This window comes from Pan paniscus, chromosome 7 (assembly GCF_029289425.2).
Source record: "Pan paniscus chromosome 7, NHGRI_mPanPan1-v2.0_pri, whole genome shotgun sequence".
NCBI classification, from domain to species: Eukaryota; Metazoa; Chordata; class Mammalia; order Primates; family Hominidae; genus Pan; species Pan paniscus.
This window is the reverse complement of record NC_073256.2, coordinates 60,096,169-60,123,653: the sequence shown is the minus strand read 5'-3', so window position 1 is coordinate 60,123,653 and position 27,485 is coordinate 60,096,169. Positions and strand designations below refer to the sequence as shown.

Genomic DNA, 27,485 nt, shown 5'->3' with positions numbered 1-27,485 from the left:
CCATCTGGGCCAGGGCCCACACCATGCCCCTCCGCTGAGTGCAGGGAAGGATGCCAAGACAAGCCAGGCCCTTGCCATTGTAGAAAGAGATAAGACAGACATTAAATGGGGCTTACGTTGTCCTCCTGGGCTAGCACAGGAAGCGGATGACAGAGGAATCCCCTTTCCTCCAGGTCACCTGGCTTGCTAAGTTTTCCCTAAAGTAGGGACATGGTTCTCGTGCCCCCAGGCAGCTGTTCCAGGCCCCCACCCCAAGGAGCTCAGGGCTGGTCAGGTAAAAGAAAGCTGTTCTCATGTCCTTTCCCCACCTGTGTGACCCCTCAGTCCCACCTGTGTGACCCCTCAGTCCCACCCTGAGGCCCAGGCTAGTGGGGCCATTCCACAGGATCCATGCAGCATGGCCCCAATACCCTAACAGGAAGGGAAAGGAAGTAGTTTGGAAGTTGAGACAGCAAAGATTTAATTTTTTTTCCTACACAAATCTTTGGATTCATGGGGAGGATTGAACAGATGGAGCTTAGGCTGGTTTAAAGTGAAATAGTGGCCTTCCCGGGAGAGAGACACCTTCCTGGGATGGCCATTCCTTCAACAAGCATTTATTGAGCACCTGCAGGGGCTGCATGCTGGCCCCTGCATTACCGCAGCAGTGTTGCTAACTGGGTTCATGAACGCCTGGGCTCTAGGCCTATTTTGTCACTTCCTGGTGCTGTGACCTTGGTCAGCCTTCTCATGGGGACAGATGAATTTCATCCACTTACTCAACAATATTTATTGAGCGCCTACTGTGTGCCAGGCACCAATAAAGAGTGCCTGGGTGCCAGCATTGAATGAAACAGAAAAAAGTCTCTACCTGCAAGAAGCGTGGTTCTAGCAGGGAAACTAACAAGAAACAAGATAAAGTAAATAAAATTAGAAGTCATTAAAACAGAAATTCTAGATAATACGTGCTAAAAAGAAAAATCAAGCAGAGAAGGAGGACAGGAGGTAGGCGTGTGTGTGGAAAGAAGGCTGACTGGAATTACAGATGGGCGGCCGGGGGAGGCCTGCGTGAGTGCCAGCTGAGAGACTTCAAGGAATTGAGGGTGAGGGTGAGGACATCTCAGGGAGGATGCCCCACAGAAGGCCTAGCCCTTTGAAGGAGACCGTGCCTGGCACGTGCCCTAACAGAGTAACCAAGCCCATGAAGCTAGGGAGGGAATGGTGAGCAGGGTAAGCTGCACCTGCCTTGAGAGGAGGCTGGCGCAACCTGGCAGAGAAGCAGGAGGTGTGTCGGGAGGAAAGGGCTGTGGGCTTGTGGGCTGGGACGGCAGCGGTGGCCGTGCTGAGAGGTGGGCGGGTGCAGGGCATATTTCAGAAGCATCTGCTAACAAATACAATGTGGGGTAAGAGAGAAAGAGAGGGGTCAAGGAGGGCAGTGGTGTCCTCGACCTGCCCACTGCAAGGATGAAGATACCAGGGATGGCAGCAGGGATGGGGTGGGACAGGCTAGGGGAGAAGATTTTGAGTGTGGATTGGATCGCACTGTCCTGGAGATGCCGAGTAGAGATCCAAAGTAGACCTGTGAGCCAGAACCCATCTCTACAAAATTTTTTAAATAGCTGGACGTGGTGGCATGTGCCTGCAGTCCCAGCTACTCAAGTGGCTGAGGCAGGAGGATCGCCTGAGCCCAGGAGTGCAGAGCTGCAGTGAGCTATGATTGTACCACTGCACTGCAGCCCGGGAGACAGAATGAAGCCCTGTCTCAGAAAACAACAACAAAGTAAAGATGTGGAGGAGGCAGCGGGGTGCACACAGCTGTAGGTCTAGGAGGAGAGCCAAGCTGGAGACACACATCCAGGCACGCTGAGTGTAGAGATGGGCTTTGGAACCATGGGATGAATGAGCTTGCTTAGGAAGTGGATGTGGACAGCGGTGAGGTCTGAGAACTGCACCCCGGGGTGCTCCTATGTTCAGAAGTCAGGAAAGCTAGGAGGAACAAGCAGAGGACACGGAACAACAGCGGCCAGAGAGGAAGGGGGAGACGCCAGGCTAGCACCTTCCAGGAGCCACGGGAGAATGTGTATCGAGGGGGAGAGAATGACCACCTTGTCAGATGAGGACTGCTGAGTGGGAAGGGCCTGGAGAGCAGAAGGAGGTGGTGGCAGAGTTTGAGGATGTGGGATGAGAGTGTGGAGGCCCCCAGTGTTTGGACCATTAGGGTGAGCCAAGTGCTCTGGGAGCCCCAAGGGCAAGCTGTTCACCCACAGGGAGGGACCAGTGGCCTTTCCACCTGGACAGCATTAGATGGGCCACGTGTACCCCTCTGAACCACAGCAGTGAGGTGAGCAATGTGCTCATGCGCCCCTGACCTTTGGAGGGATGGGAGGATGGTCTGTGTCCTTGATGAGCCAGAGCTCTGGGTGGGGAGAGTGTCTAAAAGGAATGAGACTGATGGGTGACCAGGTGTCTTTTCTCTCTCCCCGGCCGGCCATCTGCTGCTTCTTCTGGACCCCAGACTGCAGGACTGGGATGCAGACGGCTCGATTGTCTCATACCTGCAAGATGCTGCACAAGGTTCCTGGCAAGAGGAGGTCACGCAAGGTCCACACTCATTCCAGGGAACAAGTACCACGACTGAAGGGCTAGAGCCCGGTGGATCTCAGGAGTACGAGAAGGTCCTGGTGTCTGTAAGCGAGCACACGTGGACAGAACAGCCCGAGGCTGAGAGCTCCCAGGCTGACAGGGACCGGAGGCAGCAAGGCCAAGAAGAGCAGGTGCAGGAGGCCAAGAACACCTTCACCCAAGTGGTGCAGGTGAGAGCCCGAGGGGAGCTGCGTGCTGCTGTTCCTTCCCAGCATCAGAAGGGGCCGGGACTCCAGGGCTGCCTCTCAGGCACTCAAGCCCTGAGCTAAGCATATCCCCTTCCTTTAACACTTGTGGTGGTGCTTCCCTTTCTCTAGAAGTCAAGGGCAAGGCCTGCCTTTCTGCCTCCTGGATCCCTGCTAAGGTGCCTGTACCTGTTGGGCAGCTGCTGATCAGAGTGGCTGAGCAACTTGCTCAAGATCACAGTTTCAGAAGTGGGCTCTAAGCTAGGTCTGGCTGACTCCAAAGTTGTGGCTTTTGTTGGTATAATTGTTCTGTCGCGTTTTAGAAAGGGCTAGGAACCCAGCACTGGGCGTTGGGCTTACTCTCCTCCTATGGTGACCTGTGTGACGTGCCCAAGGCGCTCTCCTCCCAGCACCTCAGGGTCCTCACTGGTAAAGGAGGGAGTGATTGGAATGTCGCCAAAGTTACTTGGCTCTGGAATTCTGTGGCTATTCACGTGGACTCTGGATGGCGGTCACCAAGTAGAAGAGGGGCCCTGGGATAGAGAGAAGCCTCCTCTCCTGCTCCTGATTTCCCAGGCCTCTCCCTCTCCTGGCCCTCCCTCCTTTCTTCCGCTTCCCCGGATTCCCTTCGAGTTTGCTGAACTTTAGTTTGTTCGATTCAATCCCCCTTCCCCATTCCCAGGCCCCATGATGATCTACTCGTGGCCAATCTTGTTTCATCTGCACCCCCCACTTTCTCCCACCGACTATTATTTGGAAGCATATCCTGGCCATCGTATTAATGGGTGTCTTTTCCATTTGTGTTCTTATAAAACATGCACCGCTGTTCTCCACATGTGTGTGTTTAGTATGTACATGAACGACATGTTCTGTCTCTGTTTTCACGCCTCATCCAGGCATGGTGCTTCCTCCTCTCCTCTCCTTCCTCTCTTTCTTTCCTTCTCTCCCTTCTTTCCTACCTGAACCTTAGACTCCAGGACTAGGGTGGCTCTGGAAGGAAGGCCCTGAGCTGCCAGCCATAGAACTGCTAGGAATTCAGTCAGGTTTTATTTAGAATGCTCCCCTGCCAAGTATGTGCCCCGGGCAGGGCCAGCGCCTGTGTGCACTCCTCACCACAGGCGGCCCATCCGTTTCTTCCATCAGGCCCTCCTGGGCGCCTAGTTCTCCTGCTCCCAGAGCACACATGATCTTAACTGGGTCTCTTCTCCTGAATCCCTGGGGAAAGAGAAAGACGCCTACAGCACTTTTTTCCACTGCCCCTCTGCGGTCAGCCTTTGGTGAGGGGAACTGGAAGGGCCTTCTAGATCACACATCCAACTCCCTCAATTATAAATGAGGGCACTGCGGACCAGAGGAGCCAAGGGCTTTCTCCAGGGTCACACAGTGGACCAATGTCAGGGACCAGGAGGGTCCAGATCCCTCAGTTCCCAAGCCCTACATCCTCACATCCAGCATGCACGTGCAAGGCCAGCATGCCCAGCCCGGAACTGGAGACGCCGATCAGAGGGCCTGGCAGGCTGCTGCCGGTGCCCATCTCACAGGCCCCGAGGGCTGATAAGGATGCCCTTGAAGGTGATTGATGGTTTGCAAAGTACCCACTTATTAGTATTTCCACTGGACCTCTGAAAACAGTGATGGAGATAGAGAGATTGCATGTAACTTGGGACTTGGGAGGTGGCCTGAAATGACTGTGACCCAGCTGATTTCTCTGAGGACTTAGGAGGAAATATCTGAAGTTGGACTCTTCTTGACTGGGCCAAAACCAGATGCTTCCCCGGCTTCTTTGCACATACTTTTCCCCGTGCTTTCTTGTTGAAATAAGCAGCATTGTGGAGTGAGAGGCATTTGGAATGTGACTCCTCCGTTTACTTACTCCTCCACCTAGGCAGAATACTTTGCTTCTGTTTCCTTTGTGTAAAACGGGAAGACGATAGAACCTCCTTGGTTAGGATTGTGGTGAGGTGTCACTGAATTAATGCCAAATCCACATAGAACCATGCACTATCACAAGCGTTTGCCATTATTATTCATAGTGTTAGCATTCATAAGCAGCATGATTGTCCCAGCAGCCTTGAGAAAGGGTGGGGAGAGCACTTTAATCCGTGCTTCACAGATGAGGAAACTGAGGCACAGAGAAGGTCCCCAGCCTTCCCAAGACCCCACAGTAGGTGAGTTGCAGGGTTAGTCTGCTGTGTCCCAGATCTGTGTTCTTTCTGCCATGCTGCATTGCCACTCAGAGAGGAACAACCTGATCTAGAAAGTGAAATTTTTTCCAGCCGCAGCTGCTGCGGCTGCATTTGTGAATCAGCTCTGTAAACGCAAGTTTAATACGCGTTGTTCCTGCTCAGTGGGCGTTGATAGCCCAGCCCTGGAAGAGCCTTTAAGAACAGGCCTTAAATAGACACACCAGCTCCATGCTTCAGTTTTGGGAGGCTGTACCCCATAAAGGAAGGGTGCAAGGGCCTGTGGGCTGACAGGAATTACAGACCGGCTTCCAGGTGGCCCCACCACCTGTGCTGGGCCCCTGCTGGGCTCACTTGACTGTCCCTGAGCCCATCATTCACCCTTTTGGAGCAATTTTTGAAACAGACCGCTAAGTACCCAGGGTATTAGCTGGTCTCATCCCTACCATGCCGGGGAACATCATTTGGATCACCACAGTAGCAGCCCAAGGAGACACACAAGTAGCTGCTTTCTCGGACTGTATTATTTTCTGAAAGTAAGAAACTTTCCCTGGGCAGAACTCTTTCTAGTTCCCATGGGGATGGGCAGGATAGGCGAGAGGCCGAGCCCCCACTTCCAGGTCTCTGGGCAGGGCGGGGTTAGGCAGCAGCGGGTGTCACTCACACAGTGACTTTCACTTGTGCTTTCAGTGCTCAGGACATGGGCACCTGCCGGCTTCCTTCTAGCCAGGTTGGACAGCTCCAGCAGCTGGTTTGGGGAGCTAAAATTATAGGAGCGTGATGTCACCCGGGCCACTCAGGGCAGAGCCTGGCTGCTGGGCAGAAGGGCACTTGGGCCGGGCTGCTTCAGCCGAGAGGGCCATTCGGTGTCCTGCCCACAGAGAGAGAAACAGTGAGAGACCAAGAGAGCAAACCAGAGAGATAGGGAGGGGGAATGCAAGGGGTCCCTGGGGGACTCAGGAGTCCCAGTGGAGAATGAGAGGCAGACCCCCCGTGGTGGCCGGGCCCCTGGCTGCCAGAGGACCGGGCTGGTGAGGAGGCGAGGATGTGGACTTTCGTCACCCAGCTCTTGGTCACGCTGGTGCTGCTGAGCTTCTTCCTGGTCAGCTGTCAGAACGTGATGCACATTGTCAGGGGGTCCCTGTGCTTTGTGCTAAAGCACATCCACCAGGAGCTGGACAAGGAGCTGGGGGAGAGCGAGGGCCTCAGTGACGACGAGGAGACCATCTCCACCAGGGTGGTCCGGCGGCGGGTCTTCCTGAAGGTAACCGCCTGGCAGGAGGCCGGCAGGGCTGGCGGTGTGGGCGCCGGAGGCCAGGGCTGAGGGGACGCTGCTGTGGGGAGCTCTGGACCCAGAGTTGGGAGACGCCGGAGGAAAAGGACCAGGAGGCCCCCAGGGATCATGTTCCACCCTGGGAGCCAGAGTGTGTGTGCGCCCACCAGAACCTGCCCTCTGGTGCCCAGTGCGTTGTGACAGTGACATTAAACACTCAGCTTTGGGTCTCGGGAGGCTGCGCTGGTCCTGTTTCTTTCTTTGTTTCTTTCTTCTTTCTCTCTTTCTCTTCTCTTCTCTTCTCTTTTTTCTTTTGTTTTTAGAGATGAAGTCTTGCTGTTTAGTCCAGGCTGGAGTGCAGTGGCATGCTCATGGCTCACTGTAACCTGGGCTTACTGTAAATTCCTGGGCTCAAGTGATCCTCCTGCCTCAGCCTTCTGAGTAGCTGGTACTACAGGCACACACCACCATGCCTGGCTATTTTAAAAAAATTTTTGTAGAGATGGGGGCTCGCTATGTTGCCCAAATTGGTCTTGAACTCCTGGGCTCAAGTGGTCCTCCGGCCTTGGCCTCCCAAAGTGCTGGGATAGCAGGCGTGAGCCACCATGGAATTGCACCCGGATCGTCCTGTTTCTGTCACCAACTGGCTCTGGGGTTTCGAGCAAGTCACATTGTGGGTGATGCTGCCTGTCGAAGGGCTTTTCTATACTGCAAAGTGCTGTAAAAATAGGAAACAGGTGCCTCACTTCCTCTCTCAGGGCCTCCTCCGTCAGACTTGCATAATTGCCCCCATTTTGCCGGTTCCCAGGGGGTGTTGTGAGGGCCAAGTGCACAATTGTGAGCTCGACCGTTCGTCTTCAGGCCTCCCAGATCCTCAGGGGCGCAGCCCATGCCCTGGGAGCCCTGGCATGGCTCCTGCTACATGCTGAGCTGGGTTTCCTGCTGGGGGAGTTATTGGGCCATGGCTATTTTGGCTACTGCTGTTTCATTTCCTCTTCCTCCACTCTTCCTCCCAGACTCCCACTCACCAATCTTGCATTTTCTCCCTTTCTCTAATTCCAGGGGAATGAGTTTCAGAATATTCCAGGGGAGCAGGTGACAGAGGAGCAATTCACGGATGAGCAGGGCAACATTGTCACCAAGAAGGTGGGTGCAGAGTGTTCCCCTCTGTGCTGGGGAGAGGCAGGTGGGCTAGAAGCTAAAAGGTGGTAGAAGCCAGTGGCTTCTCCCTGCTGCCCTCACAGCAGGTGAGCACAGCCAGGCTGGCTGACCCTGTGCTCAGGAGGGATGGAGGGCCCAGGAGCTGGGAGCTTTGGTCATCTGCAGTCCAGTCATGGTGTCCTCACAACTGCTTTGTCTGAGTCAACCTGAATAGCTTCTGCTGCTCTTTTCCAGAAGGGCCAGCCCCCAGGAAACATCCCAGACCTAGTCCCATGATGCCTAACCCTGAAAACAGCTGTTAAACAAGCAGTTTGAGCATCCCTGGCCTACCATGGGCCTCCTCAAATAAAAAGAATGTGGGCCGGGTGTGTTGGCTCACATCTGTGATCCCAGCACTTTGGGAGGCCAAGGCAGGAGGATCGCTTGAGCCCAGACATTTAGACCAGCCTGGGCAATATGGCAAGACTCCATCTCTAAAAAAAATTTTTAAAAATAAATAAATACACACACACACACACACACACACACACACACACACACACACAGACACACACACACAAAATTAGCCAGGCATGGTGGCGCATGCCTGTAGTCACAGCTACTCAGGAAGCTGAGGCAGGAGGATCACTTAAACCCAGCAGTTCAAGTCTGCATAAGCTATGATTGAGCCACTGCACTCCAGCCTGGGTGACAAAGTGAGACCCCATCACAATAATTAAATAATTAAAAGGAAGTGAAAATGCATTGGATTGGTAGCAGATATTAATTCAGAGACATGACCTTGCCTGTCAAGTGTGGGGCATGGTGCTAGCTATGGGTAAAATAGAGGAGGAGCCGAGGCAGGATCTCAAATGTGCTTCTGCTTAGGCGCAGCTCGCATCACCCTTGAGCACGGCTCCTTGTGCGTCTGTCTTGCCTCCTGCACTGTGAGCTGCTTGCAGGCAGGGACAGTGTCTCACTGATGTTTCACCTCCCACTCAGAGCACATGGCAGATACAGAGTAAAGGGTTTGAAGATTTGGACAGGTGAATACGGGAATGGGTGGGTGAAAAAGAGATGCCCTCTGCCCTTAGGCGCATGGGAGTAGAATGGGGAAGAGCACAAACTCCCATCCATATCAAAAAGCAAAACAGAAGGCTGTGGGCTCGAGGGGGAGGTCACACCCAGTCACACCTTGGTCATGAAATGACACTGCCAAGGCCCCTTCAGGGCTGTCTAGCAGAGGGTTTTCCATTAAGCAATGGGGCAAAGGCTGTCCCTCTTCTTGGCCTCTCAAGGAGGGGCTCCTAGGACAAAAGCTACCTCTCCCTCGGAGCTCACTCCTGGGACCTGCTGTTCTGAAGCTCTGTCTTGAGGGCTTGACCAGCCCCCCCCCTTTTTTTTTTTTTTTTGACACAGAGTGTTGCTCTGTCAACCAGGCTGGAGTGCAGTGATGCAATCTCAGCTCACTGCAACCTCCATCCACCAGGTTCAAGTGATTCTCCCGCCACAGCCTCCTGAGTAGCTGGGATTACAGGCACCTGCCACCACACCGGGCTAATTTTTGTATTTTTAGTAGAGACAGGGTTTCACCATGTTGGCCAGGCTGGTCTCAAACTCCTGACCTCAGATGATCTGCCCATCAGCCTCCCAAAGTGCTGAGATTACAGACATGAGCCCCCGAGCCCGGCCTAACCAGCCCTTTCCTCCTTCCCTTCCTTTCCCAGATCATTCGCAAGGTGGTTCGACAGATAGACTTGTCCAGCGCCGATGCCGCCCAGGAGCACGAGGAGGTGACTGTCGAGGGGCCCCTGGAGGATCCCAGTGAGCTGGAGGTCGATATTGATTCCTTTATGAAACACTCCAAGGTACTGAGGCGCCCGCGGCCCTGGGGGACCCAGCGCCATCACTGCTGCCTTGCTCTGCCCGTCTCGCCGGGCCGTTTGCGTGACACCTCCCTCCACTCACCTCTTTACGAGCTCTCTCTCCAGTCTCTCTTCTCCCTGGTGGGCAGTGTGTCTGCCACCTCCGTGTGGCCTCCTTTCGATCTTCTGCCTGTGTTCTGCCCGTCTTTGCGATCTGTCCTGCTTTCTGTCTCTGCTGCTGTCTGCAGGTAGAGCTGAGAGGGAGTGGCCTACAGCAGGACCTGATAGAGGGCAGGAAGGGGGCGCAGATAGTGAAGCGGGCCAGCCTGAAAAGGGGGAAACAGTGACCCCGAGCCGCTCTCCTTGGAGTAGCCTCTCGGGAGGTAATGCTGCCCTTCTCATCCCCTCTGCATGGCCTGGTCTTCAGTGGAGTGGCTGCTCCCTGTCTCACCCTATCCCCTCCCAGCCACCCCAGCATGATGTGGGACAAACAACTTGTTGCTGTGTCTCGAGGCAGAGATTCTCACTTCCCAACCCTGCTAACAGTTGGCTCTGAACCCCAGCTTCCTCATCAAGGAAACAGAGTTAATAATATCCACTTATCAGGGACCGCACAGTTTTGTAAGAATGGCTTTTGGGCCGGGCACGGTGGCTCATGTCTGTAATCCCAGCATTTTGTGAGGTCGAGGCGAGAAGATTGCTTGAGGCCAGGAGTTCAAGACCAGCCTGGGCAACAGAGCAAGACCCCATCACAAAAAAGAAAAAAAAAAGCCAGAAAGAAAAAAATGCTCTTTGAAAAGTAAAAGCACTCTGTAAATCTAAGTGGTAATATTATCTTGGAAACCAAGCAATGGGGATCTAGAAAGCAGTGGACAGGGCACTGAAGAGGACAGGAGAGTTGGTCTGGGCTGTGATGCTTCAACATAAGAGCTCCAAGACTGAGGACTGGACTGTCTCTTGAACCTGGAGCCCAGCTACAGTTCTCACCAGGCCAAGGCTTAGCTTCTCCTTGGTGTTTTGTGAAACACGTTGCTCCCTTGCTTTCTAGGAAAGGGCTGAGCCGACAGGCCTAAGGGGTGGACGACGTGCTTTCTGCAAGTCAGGAGACCATCAGGGTTGGGGCCTGGGCCGTGGTGCATGTGTGTGAGCATGGGGCAGTGTGGCCACGGAGCAGGGGCATGCCGTGCCGTGCCATGAGGAAGGGACATGAAGATGCTGTGCGACCGTCTCCAGCAGGTGTGTGTGGTGCTGGGGGCTTCAGCGGCCGGCTCTGATCTCCATCCTCCCTGGGGCATCCTGTACTGAGCTGCCCCGAGGCCCTTCATGCTGCCCAGCTCGGGGCAGCTCAGTACAGGATACCTCGGGGTGGAAGTCAGCAGGAGGTGAGGGGGCATGGTGGCCCCAGTGCAGCACTAACCAGGTTGTTACCATTCACACCCCAGGGCCTGACTCTGGGACCGAGCAGCAAGGAGGCTCTAGCTTTCTGCATTCGGCAAAAATCAGGGCCCGCTGCCTCCTGAGCCACCAAAAGTGCTGACTCTGGGCTTCCCAATATATCTCAGCACTTGGGCAAAAAAGAGGACTGGCAGATCCAGTTATAGGATAAAATTAGACCTGACACCTCAGCAGCTTAAGGAGGTCACCGTGTTAACCCCTGCACTGCCAGGGGTCCCACTAGGCTGCTGGTTTAGAAGACTCTGAGTAGCTGCTGTTGGGTCCTGGAAAGAACCCAAAGATGCAAATAATGTTTAAAAGCAGCAAAGGGAAAGGAAAAGTACACTTTTCTGACTTATTTTTCTTATGGTAGCAGTGGCGGCTGTGGCTTTAAATTTCTCTTTGGCTCAGGTTCTATGGATGCTCCTGAATGGGAGAGAAGCAGCCCGAAAGCCAGGCTAGGGGGAAGGAGGGAGCCTTGAATTTCATTTTAATTTGCTCTAAGTGATCTGCAATGTGGCTGAAGCCCCCCAACCTCAGGTGATTAAGGACCAGACCACACTAGCATGGGTGTCAGAAACACGGAGCAGCCTGGCTCTGGGACAGCACTTGGCCCTCTGTCAGTGACAGGCACAGGGACAAGTGTGAGGGTGGCAGGGGGGTGGGGCGGTGGGGCGAGAGCAGTGGTGAGGGAGAGGCGGAGAAAAGCTCCTGCCGAAGTCCCAGAGGGTTAGGGGACAGCATTAAATGCCCTACCCTCCCAACCAGGGCAAAGGCTACAGAGAAGACGGTTGAGGGCCCAAAGGCTTCCTAATTTACTACCCGCATCCCCGACAAGCATGTACAGTCGATCCTCATCATTCACGGATTCTGCATTTGTGAATTCGTCCACTCGCTAACATTTATCTGTAGCCCCAAAGCTGGCGCTCACCGTGCTTTGGCTCATTCATGGATACACACACAAGGGCAAAAAGTTTGAGTCGCCCAACACATGCAATCCCAGCTGAGGATGAACAATGCCACACTCTGCCTCTGTGCTTCATACTATAAATAAGTGTCCTCCTTGCAGCTTGTGTAGTGCCACATTTTTCACATTTTTGGTTTCATTGTTTAGAATGGCCCCTGAGGGCAGTGCTGAAGTGCTGTCTGGTACGAAGTGCAAGAAGGCTGGCATGTTCCTTAAGGAGGGAATGGACATCAGATAAGCTCTGCTCAGGGATGAGTTAGAGTGCTTGTGGTGGTGAAGTCAGTGTTAATGAGTCAACCCTATATATTACATAAGGCGTCTTGAAACAGAAACGCACCTAAGACAAAGTTATGTATTCATCAGTTGACCAAAATATTGTGGCCAGAGGCTCATGGGAGCCTAACCTTGTATTTCCCTTAGGAGCAGTGGTTCAGTATTTGCTAATTCCATGTTCACAGTGACTATTTATTTATTTATTTATTTATTTATATTTTGAGAGGGAGTCTCGCTCTGTCGCCCAGGCTGGAGTGCAGTGGCACTATCTCGGCCCACTGCAGCCTCCATCTCCCGGGTTCAAGTGATCTTCCTGCCTCAGCCTCCTGAGTAGCTGGGATTACAGGCATGTGCCACCACCCTTGGCTAATTTTTGTATTTTTAGTAGAGACGGGGTTTCACCATGTTGGTCAGGCTCGTCTCGAGCTCCTCACCTCAAGCAACCCGCCCTCCTCAGCCTCCCAAAGTGCTGGGATTACCGGCATGAGCCACTGTGCACAGCCTCAAACAGCGACTAATTTATAGAACAGAGCTATCGCAAATGGCTGTATTTGTTTCAGAGAGTGAAAGCTGGAGCTTGTGAATCTAGAATCAAGGCCTCCTCCTGCTTCCAGGTTGTATGGCCTTAAGTCATTTAACTGCCCTAAGCTTCAGTCTCCTCAAGGGAGGATGAAAATATCCCTTTCGAATGTGCTACACTTCAAGAAAAAGGTTTAGAAATAATAATGGTAACTGTGAGCACTGATGTGAAGAGAGTAAATAAGAACATATATGCTCCGGGACTCAAACAATTGCAGGTCTTGTTTGTAGTGTGACTCGGAGCAAGTCAAATGACTTCCCTAAGCCTCAGGTTCCTTAGCCATAAACTAGCAATAATGCCAGCATTTCCCTTGTAGGATGGTTATGATGGTTGCTGAGTTTATGTTTGTGAAAGGGCTGTCTAGGGCCGGGCATAGTGACTCATGCCTGTAATCCCAGCACTTTGGGAGGCTGAGGCAGGAGGATAACTTGAGATGAGCCTGGGCAATGTGGTAGGACCCTGTCTCTACAAAAAAAGTTTAAAAATTAGCTGGACATGGTGGCATAACACCTGTAGTTCCAGCCTCTTGGGAAACTGAGGTGGGAGGATCGCTTGAGCCCAGGAGTTCAAGGCTGCAGTAAGCTATGATTATACCACGGCACGCTAGCCTGGGCAACAGGGCAAGACTCTGTCTCTAAATGAAATCAAAATAAAGAATGAAAGAGACTCTTTTCTAAGCTTTTGAAAGGTGAGGGGACACAGGAGAAGAGGCCAGAACAATGCAGGAGTCCTGGGCAGAGTGAGGTGGCCTAGGTCCTCATCTCACCCCTGCTCTTGCCACTGTGCCTCTACAGTCTCAGTTTACCAAGGGATGAAATGGGCAGTCATGCCAGCATGATCTCTGAGGTCTGAACTTTCTCTTCTGCTCAGTGCCTGGGCGGTAAAGTAGATGGGAGATCCTAGCCTGTCTTTCCCAGGCTGCACATTCCATGATGGTCTCTTATTTGAGGAGTACTTCTTGGGGCAGGCACCGTGGGGAGCAGCAGGAGGCTGTTCTTGCCCTCAGTGTTTCTAATCCAGTCAGGGAAATATGCAGACATCAAAAAGCACAGATGGACAGAGACGGTAACATTTCTAGAGCCAAGTAATTGTTTGCATTCATACAATGCTAAGCACCTATGTGTCTTAGCTTTTTTAAACATCACACCTCTCTAATGGGTAGGTCCTGTTACTGCCCTCATTTTACAGCAGAGAAAACTGAGTCACAGAGCAGGTAAGGCACTTGACCGAGGTCAGGCAGCATGGGACTTGAACCCGGGTGGTCTGGCTCCAGAGTTCATGCTCTTACCCATTCGACTCTGCCATCTCCTGAACAGAAAAGACAGCTTTTTTCTTTTTTGTATTTTGTATTTTTACAAAATACAAAAGGGAGAGCTTCCAGAGTGGAGAGGGGCCTGCTCCAGGAAGGATCAGGAAGGTTTTGTGGGGTGGAGGTATTGAGGGCGGCAGGCAGAACCTCTGCAGAAAAGAGAATGGAAGGCAGCCTTGACAGAAGCGTGACCGAAGGCAGAAAACAGGAGGGTAGAGCGTGTTCAGAGGCTTAGAGGAGACAGTCAGACTTGGCTGATGTGATGGCCCAGCAGTGATGAAAGCATCTTCCCTCTATGGTGGCAGCACCGTCCACCCACTGCAGCAGCAGTTCCTGGCTTTACAGTTCTACAGCAGCCCCTGGCAAGGAACCCGGCACCACCCTCCCATCCCTGGGGAACCACCCAAGAGCTGAGTTCTCCCTACTCCCTTCCAACACTCCTCCCCAACCCCTTCACCTGGAGGACCCAAGACAGCTCTATGTCTGGGGATGGCTCCACCTCCGAATGAGCTCCTGCCTCCCTGTGTCACTTCCCACCCTGCCCAAGAGATTGTCACCTCCTCCTTATTGAAGCATCCTCCTTTCCCCAGTGGTCCCAGGGCCCCTGCAGATAGAACATGAGTGGCTGGTCTTGAAAACATGGAGTTTTCACCCCAGGTTGGAGGCTGGAGGCCCCATGGGGGCAGGAGAGGTTTCTCTCTGCGAATCCCAGGCTGAAGAATGTGGGCTTAGTTCCTCCAGCAAAGCTACTCTTTTCCAGCCTAAGACTCAATACAGGAGGAGGAGAGGAGGATGCATCTGCTTTTCAGAGATCTCTGTCCATCTGAGGGGCATGGGGAGAGCAGCCAGAGGCAGCGGTCAGGAAGTGCTGTGGGCCAGAGCTGAAGGGGAGCTGTCACCCTTGAGGCATGAGCTCCCAAGGCCAGGGAGCACGTCCGCTCCATCCCTGGGTCCCCAAGGCTGGCGCATGGCGGACATCAGTGCATGTTGGCAGAGCTGAACTGAGAAAGTGAAGGCCTCACCTAGCCTCACCTAGCCCCTTCTTGGCACAAGCCCTGGCTCAAGAAAAATGGCCCTTCCTAAGTACAAGGATCTGCTGGGGGATGTCTCCCCAGGTGACCACGTAGGCACGGGGGCCTCTGCTCCTCTCCAAGGGCACAGAGCACAGTGCTCTCCTTGGCCCATACAGAGAGGCATCCTGGAGCACTTGCGCACTCAGAAGGAATTCATGAGGCCTGGGTGGCGGCTCTGAGGAACAGCCTCTGCATAGGGAGCAAGAGAAGGAGGGCGGCATCTCAGGAAGTCGGGCTGCAAGTGCAGCACCCTCAGCACATCGCCCTGCCTGGGGAGACTGCTTTTCCTGAGTCAGATTCGGCCTGAGCTGCCAGCACAAAACTCTGTGTGTGGGGTTTTTGCTGGACGTTGCACTTTTGCATTCTAAGTGACTCCTTCTCTCTTTGTGTCTCCCAGGATCACACCTCGACACCCAACCCCTGAACCCCACACACTCTGCCATGCACACAGGAGGAGAGCTGGACCTGAGGGCCACCGCAGCGGTGCACACGTTCCTCTGGGCTGACGGCATGACCTCTGTAAGGGACTCCCGCTAGTCTCCTCTTCGCATGAATGACTGACTGTAGACGCATGACCTCCAGGCTTCAATCCTGCCTCTTGCAATGACAGCTGATCTGTCGGAACCAGGACACAAAAGCAGCAAGAAGCGGGGAGAGAGAGGGATAGAAAACAAGCGCGGGAGAGCCTACGAACGCAAAAGTGAATGAGGGCTTTTTGTGGCTGGGGATGGGTTTTGGTTTTGGGGTTTTTTAAAAAATTGTTTTGACTTCGTACAGGGTACTTTTTCCCAACCTCATCTGTCAGAAATCCATGTGGGCTTCCTGGAAAGAAAAAAAAAAAAAAAAAAAGGAAACTAGGCATGAAATCAGTTTAACACCTTAATCTTAAGCCATGTCCTCATCTGCCCACCCTCCCCAACCCACACACCTCCATTCCACTTGTGACACCCCCTCGACTCCCTGGTGACGCTCCTCCCAGATCGCTCTACATGACATTCAGGACACACACACACACACACCATTCGCCTCCACTGAATCTACACACAGATTTTACTGTGACATCTGAAGCTGTATAGACTCTGCTGTGGATAAATTGGAATTTTTTATGTTGTCTCTCTCTCTGCCAATTTCAATACGAATCATCTTCCAATGGAAAATCATTACCTTGAAGAGTGCATTCGGGGTTCCTTGTGTTAGGGACTTAAGAATCTGAGGCGAGGACCCCCAGGCTTACCTGTAGGACTCAAAGGGAGCCAGGACCCCATCTGAAAGGGTCTCCTCTCTCAGTTGGGGGACAGGCCGGTGGCTGACCCAGGATTGCACCAGCATGTCCATAGAGAAGAGGTTTTCTATGTCTTCAAGCACTATATCATAGTCCGTGTTCAAAGTGTAAACTGTACAGTAATCAGCCTTGTGTATATGAAAAACAATAAATACTATGCAAACCAATAGAAACATTTAGCAGTACGTACAGAGCCTGACAGCGCAGCTCCTGAGGACTTCTGCGGCTGCAGGAGAAGGAGCTGTGGCCTGTCTTTCAGTGAAAGAGGAAGGAAAGGAGTAGGGCTAGTGAATGTATCTGCCAGGTCTTAGAAGTCAGGACCACCCAGGGTCTCCCAGAGTGAACTTGGTGCTCTTAAGTCCAGGCAGCCTGCAGGCTGGGGACCCTGGGTGCAGGTGCCAGGCTCGAGGCTGTTCCCTGTCCTGCCTCGGTGCCTCCCCTCTGCCCAGCCCCTGTGGCCTCTTGGAGAGGCGAGCCAGGGGGCTCCCCGGACCGCATGGCCGGTGAGAGCAGAGTCCGAGGCGGAGAGCCTGGACGCCCAGAGGCCGGGGCCAGGCTCTGGGTCAAGGCAGGAAGGAGACAGACAGCTGGCAGTTCCTCGCCTCGGTGCCATCAGGGAGGAGCCTTAAGTTCCACTAGAGCCTCCGGCCCAGGGAGGCCAGAATCAGCACAATCCCGGCCCCGCCTTCGCGGCGGGCGCCCCCAGGGCCAGGAGAGAGAGACAGGGCTGGCTCCTCTCGCCCCTGGAGCCGCGGTGTGGACGGCCCGGCCCCGTCCGCCCCGCCGCTCTGCGGGAGTGTCCTCGGGACACACTTAAACCTTCCAAGTAGCACAGAAGCCCCCTCCACGTCAGACGCCCCCTGGCCGCGGCGCCTGTGAGCGGAGAGCGGCCCTGCTTCCCACACAAATCCGCCCCGGTGCACCCCGGTGCACCCCGGAGCAGGCCCCGGGGCGGCCTAGGCGCCTTGTCGGCCGGGGGTGGGGCTGCTTTTGCTTCCTTAGATGGGCGGGCAGGGAGAGGAAGCTCTAGCTCCGGGCCTGAGTTTCCCCGAGGCTGCGTCGGAGGAGCTGCAGGGCGAGCCCGGACGGCTGCCGTCTCCGCCAGAGGCCACCCCGGCCCGGCCTCCAGGGCGCAGAGGCGCCCCCCTCCATCCTCCCATCCCGGGGGCCACGGCAGGGGGGCCGCACAGCGCGGCTGGGACCGATTCGGTGACGGCCCAAGGAAGCTGGGCGCAGGGCTCGCCTCCCCCGCCTCGATCCTGCACCTTCCTCTCCCAGGTCGCTGCTGCAGCCAACCCAGTAGCCCCCTTAGCGCCCCCGCGGACCCCGCAGCTCCAGACTCCGCTTTGGCACCTCTGCTCCGGCTGGCATGGCTGCACGCTCCGGCTGCTAGTAGGAGCCGTTAGGGGAGGAGTTTGGGGTCTCCACACGATGCCTAGAGAATGCTGCAGTCTGCACATTAGACGCTTTTTAGAAGTTTTGAAATTACCTTGATTTTTTTAATTGTTATGAAAATGGATCTTTTCTTGACTCTCCCACATGCTCTGTTATGGGAGAGAATCCCCTACCCTACTCTGATGTATAGACCATTCTCCCTTCACCAGCCGAACCAATGTCAAAATTAATAAAGAAATGGACTAATGGCACAGGGCTCTATCTCTCCTTCCCGCTCGTCTTTGGGGGGTTAGGGGTGCTGAGGCCAGCGTAAAGCCTGGGTTGGGATGTGAAGGAGTCTATGGGTGGGGCTCAGGTCCCAGAGAGCCCGCCAATGCCCAGTCCTCCCAGAAGCCTGGACAACCCTTTAATCAGGACCACCCACCTGAGAGATGCCTCCAGAGAGGTGGCAGAGTAGATTTCTGTTCCACCTGATGGCTCCCATGAGATGGGGAGAAGTTGGGGGTCTGGGGAGGGGCCACCACAACCCACCAGGGTTCTTGGCCAGGCCCCCAGCTGGCATGCACTGAGGGGGCCCCCCAGCATTCCCTAGGAAGACATCTGGCCCCAGTACTCAATGCCATTCAAAGTTCAAGAACTTGTTCTTGCTGTAGGGAAAAAATTGCCCTATTCTTAACTAGTTGCTAACACTTCCTGCAAGGCTGGTCACCAAGCTGACCTCAGTTTCCTCATCTGTCTAATGGGAGAATGGATTAGGTGGTTGCTAAAGTCTCTTCAGTTTCTCATCCTAGTGGCGCCAGACACCAACGCCTTTGTCAGGCTTGGCATTAATTAAGAATCAAATCATTGGCTGCGGCTTTCCTGCCACATAAATTCCCATCATGAGGGGGTGACGGAGTTACAATCCCAAGGTCCCTGGAGCACCCCAGCCCCACCCCACTCCCAGCCTCTCTCCTGGAATCGGACAGGCCGTTCAGGCCAGTAGGCAACCGCAGCAGGTCATCTGCAGCACCCATGGGGCTTTTTAAAATGCAGTTTCAGAATCACAGTTGCCCGGGTGGAATTGGGTGGTGACGCCAGGAACCAGAACCAGGTCTACCAGATGGCTGTGGCACGCGACCTGGTGGCAAAGCCATCTCAGACGAAGACGTAGCTCTTTTCTCTTTAAACCAAATTTGTAGGGAATCATTCCACACCCTTTGTGAGATCTTTCTTGCATAACCTAAATCCCTGTGCTACAGAGGGTCAACTTCTGCATGAGAAGGAAGCCTGCCCTGAGCCTTGGGTCCTCTGCTCCCCACTGAAAACCAAGATGGCCTGGAAACCCAGGAGAAGCTCAGTGAAGCAGTGCCTCTAGTCTCCCACCTACCAGGGCGGCCTCTGGGGAGTGAGAGAGCAAGCCCTGCAGAGCCCACACCTGGTCAGGAAGGGCTCTGGGGCCACCAGGCACAGAGAGGAGCAGAAGTCCATCTGTCTGGCAGTCACAGTCTTTCCTAACATTTTACATGTTCAGGCCAGTGGCATGCTAGTTTCCAGTTTTAGAGAAAAACTGCAAGGAAGAATCCTGCCTGGTCCAGAAATAACCCATGTACCTGGAAAGTGGGCTCCAATTCCTCTATACCTTGGTTTTCCTGTTTGTAAAATGAGAGTTTCCCCCAATAGAGCCTTGTATGTTGTAAAAATTTATTCGAGAAAAAAAAAAAGCATATGCATGCTCTGTGATTCAGCCCAGTCCATTGCATCAACTACTAACTGAGCACCGACGGAGTGCCCGGCACGGGGCTCCACCACCGTCTCAGCCATCAGGGATTTCAAACCCGGGCACCACGCCAGACAGAGCATGGCCATTGCTCCAGCAGAGGCACAAATGAGGAAGAGATTCTGATAGGGAGGTCAGGGAAGCCGACCAGAGGTGGAGGCAAGAACACGCGTGCAGGGCGGCCCTCTCTTCAGCCTCCTGCAGTTGGAGGACTCACACCCCGGCACTGTCAGGGCTGCCTACGCCCCGCGCTGCCCTCTTTCCAGCAGGCTCCCACCCTAGGCTCTCAAGCCAGCCACAGGGACTTGCATCCCCCAGAAAGCAATGCCACTCAGCCTCTTACCCCATCCCCGCACTTACCCCCATCTTATGCCACTTACCCCATCCCCGCTTGCGGAAGGGAAGGAAGCGGCTGCGTTCTCCTGTGGAGCTTGGACATGTGCACATAAAGGAGCCGGCGCAGCTCCGGACAGTGGCCTCTGAGTCCAGCCTCCTCTTCCCCAGGGGAGCAGCTGTAGGAACAGTGACTTCCAGTTGCCTTGGGAGCCTCCAGGGGCCCCCAGACGCTCACCTTTTCCTAGATGCTAGACTTGCTGGGAGCAAATGGACCCTCCGGCGATGAGTAGGGCTTCTAGAGCTAATTCTCTGTCTCTCTCTCGCGCGCGCGCGCGTACACACACACACACACACACACACACACACACACACACACACACACACACACACACACACACCCTGGCTGATTTTACAGTCAATCTTTCAAAGTGCAATTTGTCTAGGAAAAGCCAATGTGAGGCCCGTGTGCGCCCCGACCAATGGCGGCGCGGCTCCGGCGGCTCAGCCAGTCTCCGGCCTGTATTCTAATGGGCCGTATCTTTATCAGGGAAATGTTCCTTCTCTGAACTTAAAACTTCTCATGGAGGGTCCCCCGACTCAGAGGCAGAAAGGGGGTCTAAGCTGAGGCTTAGGGGGCCACCCTGTCCGGCCGGGGCAAGGAGAGAGGCCAGGAGCCCTGGGGAGGCCTCCCACCTGCCCGGAGCACCTGACTTCCGAGCAGCTGATCGGGTGCCGGTGCCTGGGCCAGGGCCTGGCCCATGCCTTAGGTGGGAGGCAGTCAGGAGCTCGGAGACGGTCCTGAGCCTCCAGGCCTGCCATGAGATTTGGGGCTAGAGAGTGGGCTGTTGGGTTTTAGGGGCCTGGAAAAGCCTTCCCTGTCCTGACTGGGAGATCATGGAGTCCAACCTGCAGGGGACGTTCCTGCTGAACAACACGCCGCTGGCTCAGTTTCCGGAGATGAAGGCCCCGGTGTGCCAGTACTCTGTGCAGAACTCCTTCTACAAGCTCAGCCCGCCAGGGCTGGGCCCCCAGCTGGCCGCCGGAACCCCCCACGGGATCACGGACATCCTGAGCAGGCCCGTGGCTGCGCCTAACAACAGCCTCCTCTCCGGCTACCCCCACGTGGCAGGCTTCGGGGGGCTCAGCTCGCAGGGGGTCTACTACAGCCCCCAGGTAGGGAATTTTTCCAAGGCTGGGAACGAGTACCCGACCCGGACCCGGAACTGCTGGGCGGACACGGGCCAAGACTGGCGAGGCGGGCGGCAGTGCAGCAACAGTGAGTACGGGTCCTCACCAGCCACCTCCCGGCACCCGCCAGGCCCCGGGGGGCAGAGGACGAGGAGGGGCCTCATCCCGGGCACCCTGCACCTCTGCCCTCTCCCCCAGTCGCCATTAACCCCTGGACTCGTAGCCTCAGCTCAGTGCAGGCTGAGTTCTACCCTCTCCTCCTTCCCATCCAGCAGTGCTTGGACACAGGTGTCTGAGCCACCCCCCTCACATGCCAGCCACCTCAGCTGCCCTCCTAGGGCCCCCGGTAGTTCCAGATGTAGAGAAGGCCCCACAGCCCACGCCTGCCCTGCACGAGGTCCAGCAGGCAGCCCAGCTGGCTTCTGCAGCCCAGGGCCCATGCAACCACTTCTTCACCCAAAGCAGGCAAATGCTACCCCCGTGAGGAAAATGTCCTAGCTCACCTTCCCAGAGAGCCCTGGCATCACTAAGGGTGCAGAACGCACCCTGACCCCATCCGGGTCCAGCCTTTGAGCCAGGGGGCTGTTGCCCACCACATCCTCGGGTTTCTAGCAACAGCAGCCACACCAAGTAGCCTGTCTCGGGGAGTTGCTGCTGAGTCCAGCTGAACTTGGCCTTGGCTGTGGGGAAGCAGGGGGCCTCTTCTCAGCCCACCCATTCCTCAGCCAAGGTTTTCAGAGGGTGGGCCCGTGATGCCAGTCAGGGTTACTGGAGGAGGTGGCAGGGCTTGTCCAGGCAGGTAAGGCTCTGCTGGGAGGCAGGGAGGTGAGAGTTTTTGGAATCTTCTCTGTGCCACCGAAGCCCTGCCCACGTCAGGCAGGGGCCTCCACTTCTGTCTGATCTCTGGGCTCCCCTACGCCAGTGGGGGCTTGGGGTCAACCTAGGGAACCCCCAAAGCACACCTGTCCCCCCATTTGCTACTCTGCCTTGCTGGTCACAGTGCCTGACAGCCACCCCTCCATGGGCTGCCACCCATCGCTGTGCCCCTGGGGGTGAAGGCCTCCTCTCTCAGATCCTGTTTTAGGCTTGGCTTCAGGGGTGCTTTAAGCCTCAGCTGACTCTCTCTTCCCTCCATCTCCCCCTCCCCTCTCCACATCCCACACACCACCCCTTCAGTCCTGAATGCAGGTACACACACAGGGACATAGCCAAGAAAGTCAGTGGCTAATGAAGGCAAAGGCAGAGAGACTTGAACATGATCTCTCAGGAGGGCTCTTCCTCTCTCTGTGCCTCAGTTTCCTCACCTGTAACTTGAGCTGTCAGACTGCACAGAACGAGGCCTGACACGTGGGAATTCTGACTCTCCTGAGCCCACTGCCCACAGCTCCTTCCCGAGCCTGCTGCCCTGGCCAGGCTGGGGGTCAGGGTCTCTGGCCTCTGTGCCAGGCTCTCCGGGATGGTTGAAGCCACGTAACTTCCAGGCCTGGTGACATGGGGAAGTGGCAGCTTGGGGCATGAGGTTTGCCCCTCCCTGGTTTCCTGGAGACCTGGGAAGTTGGGTCTCAAGAGCAAGGAAGTTGGCGGAAGCCGGGGGTGGAGGGAATTCACAGGCCCTGGTCCCTAATTATAGGAGGAGGGTGACCTGAAGGGACATCCCTGGGACAGAGAGAGAACTCCTGTTGCCCCTCAGGGGAAGGCAACATCAGCGAGTATTGAGAACTTTAGACAGAGAGGCATGAGGCTCTGCTGCCCCTAAGTCCCATTACACTAGGGCAGCTGCCCTCTCGGAGCCCTGCCCACCCAGGCGGGGCAGAGGTCACAGTCACTGTTCCCCAGTATCAAGAATGCTGCTCAGGGGAAAGGAATCTTGGTGTCCTGGAAACCTCTGCAGGAGGGAGAGGGACAGGCATGGTGGTTGCCCTGCCAGACGTGCCTAGCCGCAGGGTCCCCACTTATTCTACTAACCCCACACTTCCTTCCTCCTGCCAGCCCCAGACCCCCTGAGTGACAGCATACACAAGAAGAAGCACACCCGGCCCACCTTCACGGGGCACCAGATCTTTGCCCTGGAGAAAACCTTTGAGCAGACCAAGTACTTGGCTGGCCCCGAGAGGGCGCGGCTGGCATACTCACTGGGCATGACCGAGTCGCAGGTCAAGGTAAGTCTGTGCGGGAGACGGCGCCTGCCCTGCAGGGAGGAGCCTGCCAGACAGGAGGCCACTGCGTTGGAGAGAGGTGGCCACACAACGCAGCCCCCCAGAGGGCAGCTGTCCTGGTGTCTGGGCACTGCCTGCCTGCCTAACCCTGGAGCCTGTGGTAATTAACCATAGCCAGGAAAAGGCCATCATCCACTGAGCCCCATTCTCAGAGCCTTATGTGCGGCACCTCATGTCATCCTCTCAGCAACCCGGGGGGTGGGTATCATTACCCATTTCGCAGATGAAGATCAGTGTCTCCTGGCTGGGAGAGCTGGCAGAGCTGGGGTTCAACCCCAGATGTGGGGGACTCCAACCTGAGGCTTTCCCTCTCCCCCCGTATTTGGTCAAAAATTACAAGCACTGTCGGCAGCCTCTGGCCCAGATTCATGCTTGATGCTCCAGTCAGCAAAAGGAGCTGACCTCAGTTTACCAATCCTTAAGATGAAGACAACGCCTCCTTCTACTAAGCAGGATCAGATGGGCTATCAGGGGCCTGGAGCCTTGTCGCCCACACCAGGGCTAGGGAGGGTGAGCCCAGGCTCTCCCACTCCACACGCAGGGGCCCCAAATGCCCCCTAAATAGACCCGGGGAAACCGGTTTCTACCGCCTCAGAGTCTGGGGGCAACTTTCCCCACTTTGATGCTGGCTCAGTGACTCGGCGATGGGCCTAAGGATGCAGCAGGGGCAGCTGGCACCTGGGTCTAGGCTTTGCTCAGGGCCCTGGGGCCTCCCCAAGCTCCAACCCCCTGCGCCTTCCTCATCAGCCGCTCAGCTGCCCTGGGGCGAGAGCTGGGGGAAGAAGCAGACACTCCTGCATGTCTTTCTGCTTCTGGGGTGCATTCCTGCCCTCTTCAACTATCCCAAGCAATGGACCTACGTTACTTTTCTAACTAGGGGAACAATTATTTATGAAGTAGGGTGAGGGTCTATGAAGCCCATAGTAGGGACTGCTCATAAGCACCTTCCAATGAGCACCGGGGCTAAGCCTTCCACCCGCGCACTCCGCATCTTCCACCGAGTTCCCAGGTGGTGGTGGTGGTGGTGGAGGAGGAGGAGGAGGAGGAGGAGGCGGCGGAGGAGGCAAATGGTGGGGGCGGGGGACGGAGGGGAGGGCTGCCGCGCTCACGTTTTTAAATTTTATTGTCCTTCCCCAACAGAAACGTGAATGTGACAGTCACTCCGTTGTTGAGCCATTTGTTTAGCTGTAAAAGCAGGATGGCTGTTCTCGAGTCCCGTGCGCGCTGTGCCCCTGTGCCCTTCACATTCTTTCTCATCGCAGGTGTGGTTCCAGAACCGCAGGACCAAGTGGCGGAAGAAGAGCGCCCTGGAGCCCTCGTCCTCCACGCCCCGGGCCCCGGGCGGCGCGGGTGCAGGCGCAGGCGGGGACGGCGCACCCTCGGAGAACGAGGACGACGAGTACAACAAGCCGCTGGACCCCGACTCGGACGACGAGAAGATCCGCCTGCTGCTGCGCAAGCACCGCGCCGCCTTCTCGGTGCTCAGCCTGGGAGCGCACAGCGTCTGACGCCCGCCGTCCAGGCCCGGGATCCTGGCTGCAGCCTGCGCGGGGACGCCGAGGAGCCTACCTTCCCCTCCCCTTCCCCACGCTGCTGGGGGCGCAGGGACTGAGTCTTTGGATGAAGGGCGCGTGGAGGAGGAGCAGCAGGTGCAGCGGAGGAGGAGGGGAGGCGGGGGAGGAGGAGGAAAAGGAGGGAAAGGGGACAGGCATCCTAGCTAAGGGAGGAGGAGGCCAGGAGGGAGGCACAGCACTCCTGAGACCTGGAAGCCGCTGCCCCTTGCACCTCCGCGGGCCTCGCCTGCCAGTTCTGCAGATTCACAAGTGGACAGAGGACTAAAATGACCAGGCTCTGCAGCCAAGAAACTGGCTGTGGGGTCCCAGACATGCCACTGTGATCCAGCTGTTGGGGCGGGGGGAGTGGGCAGGACTTCCCAGGGAGGGAGGCAGCTGGCTGGGAGTCAGAAGACCAGTCTTGGGCCCCAAGCCAGCTGCTGGCTGCAGAAGAAAAGACAGGTGAGTGGCCAGGTGCACTCCTCAGACCTGTGCACAGGAAGGGTCCCACTGGAGGGGCCAGAGCTGAGCACCTAACCCAGGCTGCAGGAAATCTGCCTCCAGGAGGGGAAGTGGGACATCCCAGTGGAGAATAAACGCCCCTGACACTCCAGGATGACGGCCCCTGAGCTGCGGAAATCCCCCTGGCCTCCTTTCTCCGATTTACCCTCAGGGTCAATACCTCTGAGACCGCTGTGCCCTCCTCATCCTGACAGCCGGGGAAAAGGGGAGGGTGCAGGGAGAGGGGAGGCGGGGACGGTGTGCCCAAGGGCCACCCACCTGGGCATCATTTGGTGCTGATATAAGGACAGGCCCACCCAGAGAGAAAGAGCATCCCACCTGGGGAGGAAAGGAAGGGCTGGGAAACACCCCAGAACGGCACCCCTCCAACAACGCAGGAAGGGAGAAGGAGAGCCCCTCCGGCTGGGTGGAGGATGCCAGGAAGGGGCTGAACCACGGCCTGCTGGGAATCACGGCCCTTCCTTTCCTCAGATCGCCTTGCGGCCTGGCACTGGAGCTGGTGCTGACAGGGACGCTGGCCAACAGGGTGGTATTTTTCACCCGGGTGATCTGAGCTGCTGGCAGGTAGGGGGTGGGCTGGGGGAGGCGGGTGAGGGCTGGTCGTAGATAGGAATGCAGCCCAGAAGGGACCAAGCACTTGCCCATCCTCACTGGCTTTCAAAAAATAAACAGTAAAAATAAAAGTCCCATGAACCTTACGGCTCCTGTGCTTCTGTGAAAGGGACCAACGGCGGGAAACTGGCTGTGAGGTCCCAGACTTGCCAGCTGTGGGGCCTTCCCCGAGGGCCGTTGTCTAGTCTCCTGGGGACATTCGTGCTCTGACAGGTTGCACAATACAAATTATTTGAAACCTCACTGGTAGATGCCAGACATTGTCCCCAGGGGCTGAGAAACCCAAGGTGAATTTTATGGGGTCCCTGATCTCCAGGAATTTATAGCCTAGTGGGGAAGATGATCTATGTGGAGAATTGGGTATCATAAGAAAAATAAGAAGGGAGAGACTAGAAGAGCTAAGTTTAACAGAACACCTGCTAATTTCTCCCCTGTAGAATGTCTGGATTATCACTGACCCCACAAGAAAACTAGGCAGTAGGTATCATCTTCAATGCATGGAGGAGAAAACCAAAGCTCAGAAAGTTCCTAAACCAAGTCACCGAAGTGGGAAGAGGCAACCTCAGAGTAGATCCCAAGGCCCTTTCAGCCACTTCCTTGGGTTGTGAAGGGCACCCTTCGAAGCCTTTTCTGTCAAATGAGAGGCTAGAACCAAAAGTAGTTTAAGGCCCTTCCAACTTCAACAGTCTGTGCAACTAGCAACTAGGCTTGACCCCTTTGCTCTCCCAAGAAGTCCATCCTTGGGCCCCCAGACCCCCAGGACAGGTGAACCTGGCCCTGGAACCAGCCCAAGAGGGGATGAGGGTGGAGGAAGACCCTAGCTAGGAGCATCTCAGAAAGTAGGGCACCCACCTTTCCTAAGACCCTTAGAGGACCCAGAGGACAGAGAGGAACATGACCAGAAAATGCAGAATATGTATAAATTTCCACCCTCCATCTGTGAAGATGCCTATGCTCAGGTGTCAGTCTTTTCCCTTGAAAAGCAGAAAGGAGAAAAGAAGGGAATGGAGCACAATCTCTGTGTGCACACTGAGAAGCCGTGCTCTGTCACAAGTGTCCTGAATGGGTCCTACAGTGGCTGCAGCGGGAGAGGACCCTAGAATTCAGCACAGACTTCAAAGATGAAAAGTTTCTGTGGTTCTGGGAGGCTTGTGATTCCTGAGTGCTGCAGGCAGGAAAAGGCTATCACATAGCCCAGGAGCAAAGTCACCAAGCAGGTATGGAGGAAGATGCAAGTGACATAAAAACTGTGTTTACTTATCTTTTTCAGAAGCATGCTGTAATCTTAACTGCTCTGTTGTAGCTATAATTCCTGCATGTCTGATTCAAGTCATTTGGGGTCAGTATGAAATCAAGCCTGGGGAAAGTTTTTCCCAGGAGATATTTGCTGAGCTAAACAAAACCTCCTTTGACCTCAAAGTTCTGGGATACCTGCCACTGGAACCTTTAGCTAAAAGACTACAGCCTTCTGGGCCATTTCCTCTAACCCCACATCACCTTCCATGTGCAGACTGAACATAGGGCCAAGCACAGGAGAGGCACTGCCCCCCATTTCCCTAACAATCATGCTGAAGCATATTCAAAAGACTAGATTTGGAGTTCAAAGGAGGAGAAAACTCATATGTGGAAGACCCAGATTCCCAAGGGTCTTTCAAGATAAGTCTGGCCCTCTGCAGATGCACACACATGTGAATGCATGTGCATGCCTGTGTGTGCAT

At 55.3% G+C, this 27,485-nt stretch overlaps 2 protein-coding genes and 2 non-coding genes across 13 annotated transcripts in view; 3 read left to right on the top strand and 1 right to left on the bottom strand.

Moving 5' to 3' along the window:
* Positions 1-16,010, top strand: part of ANK1 (ankyrin 1) — a 240,830-nt gene extending 224,820 nt beyond the window's left edge. For 3 of the 10 annotated variants that reach the window (XM_055116509.2, XM_008976926.4, XM_055116508.2), the window contains exons 40-43: positions 2,495-2,792; positions 7,326-7,409; positions 9,131-9,271; positions 15,302-16,010. In XM_055116509.2, the coding sequence (XP_054972484.1) occupies positions 2,495-2,792; positions 7,326-7,409; positions 9,131-9,271; positions 15,302-15,328 (550 nt within the window). In that variant the 3' untranslated portion in view covers positions 15,329-16,010. Of the gene's footprint in view, positions 1-2,494; positions 2,793-4,066; positions 6,255-7,325; positions 7,410-9,130; positions 9,272-9,516; positions 9,652-15,301 lie in introns of those variants that run through there. The other 7 variants (XM_034965998.3, XM_008976927.4, XM_008976930.4 and 4 more) reach the window with 6 other exon arrangements.
* Positions 10,561-10,624, bottom strand: MIR486-2 (microRNA mir-486-2). The gene has a single exon (NR_163082.1). It is a non-coding gene; the product is annotated as a microRNA mir-486-2 (primary transcript).
* MIR486-1 (microRNA mir-486-1) lies at positions 10,563-10,626 on the top strand. Its single transcript, NR_163122.1, has one exon. It is a non-coding gene; the product is annotated as a microRNA mir-486-1 (primary transcript).
* A 4,235-nt stretch (positions 16,011-20,245) lies between the features above and the next one.
* NKX6-3 (NK6 homeobox 3) lies at positions 20,246-25,853 on the top strand. Its single transcript, XM_034966998.3, has 3 exons — positions 20,246-20,952; positions 22,854-23,023; positions 24,343-25,853. The coding sequence occupies exons 1-3, from the start codon at positions 20,571-20,573 to the stop codon at positions 24,586-24,588; spliced, it is 798 nt and encodes a 265-aa protein (XP_034822889.1). The 5' UTR covers positions 20,246-20,570; the 3' UTR covers positions 24,589-25,853.
* Positions 25,854-27,485: the final 1,632 nt, after the last annotated feature.

Excerpts from the sequence above, each read along its gene's own strand:
- NKX6-3 (XM_034966998.3), top strand. The coding sequence starts at position 20,571 with ATGGAGTCCAACCTGCAGGGGACGTTCCTGCTGAACAACACGCCGCTG. Across the intron at positions 20,953-22,853 it reads CGGGCGGCAGTGCAGCAACA|CCCCAGACCCCCTGAGTGAC; the intron begins GTGAGTACGGGT and ends TCCTCCTGCCAG. Across the intron at positions 23,024-24,342 it reads TGACCGAGTCGCAGGTCAAG|GTGTGGTTCCAGAACCGCAG; the intron begins GTAAGTCTGTGC and ends TTCTCATCGCAG.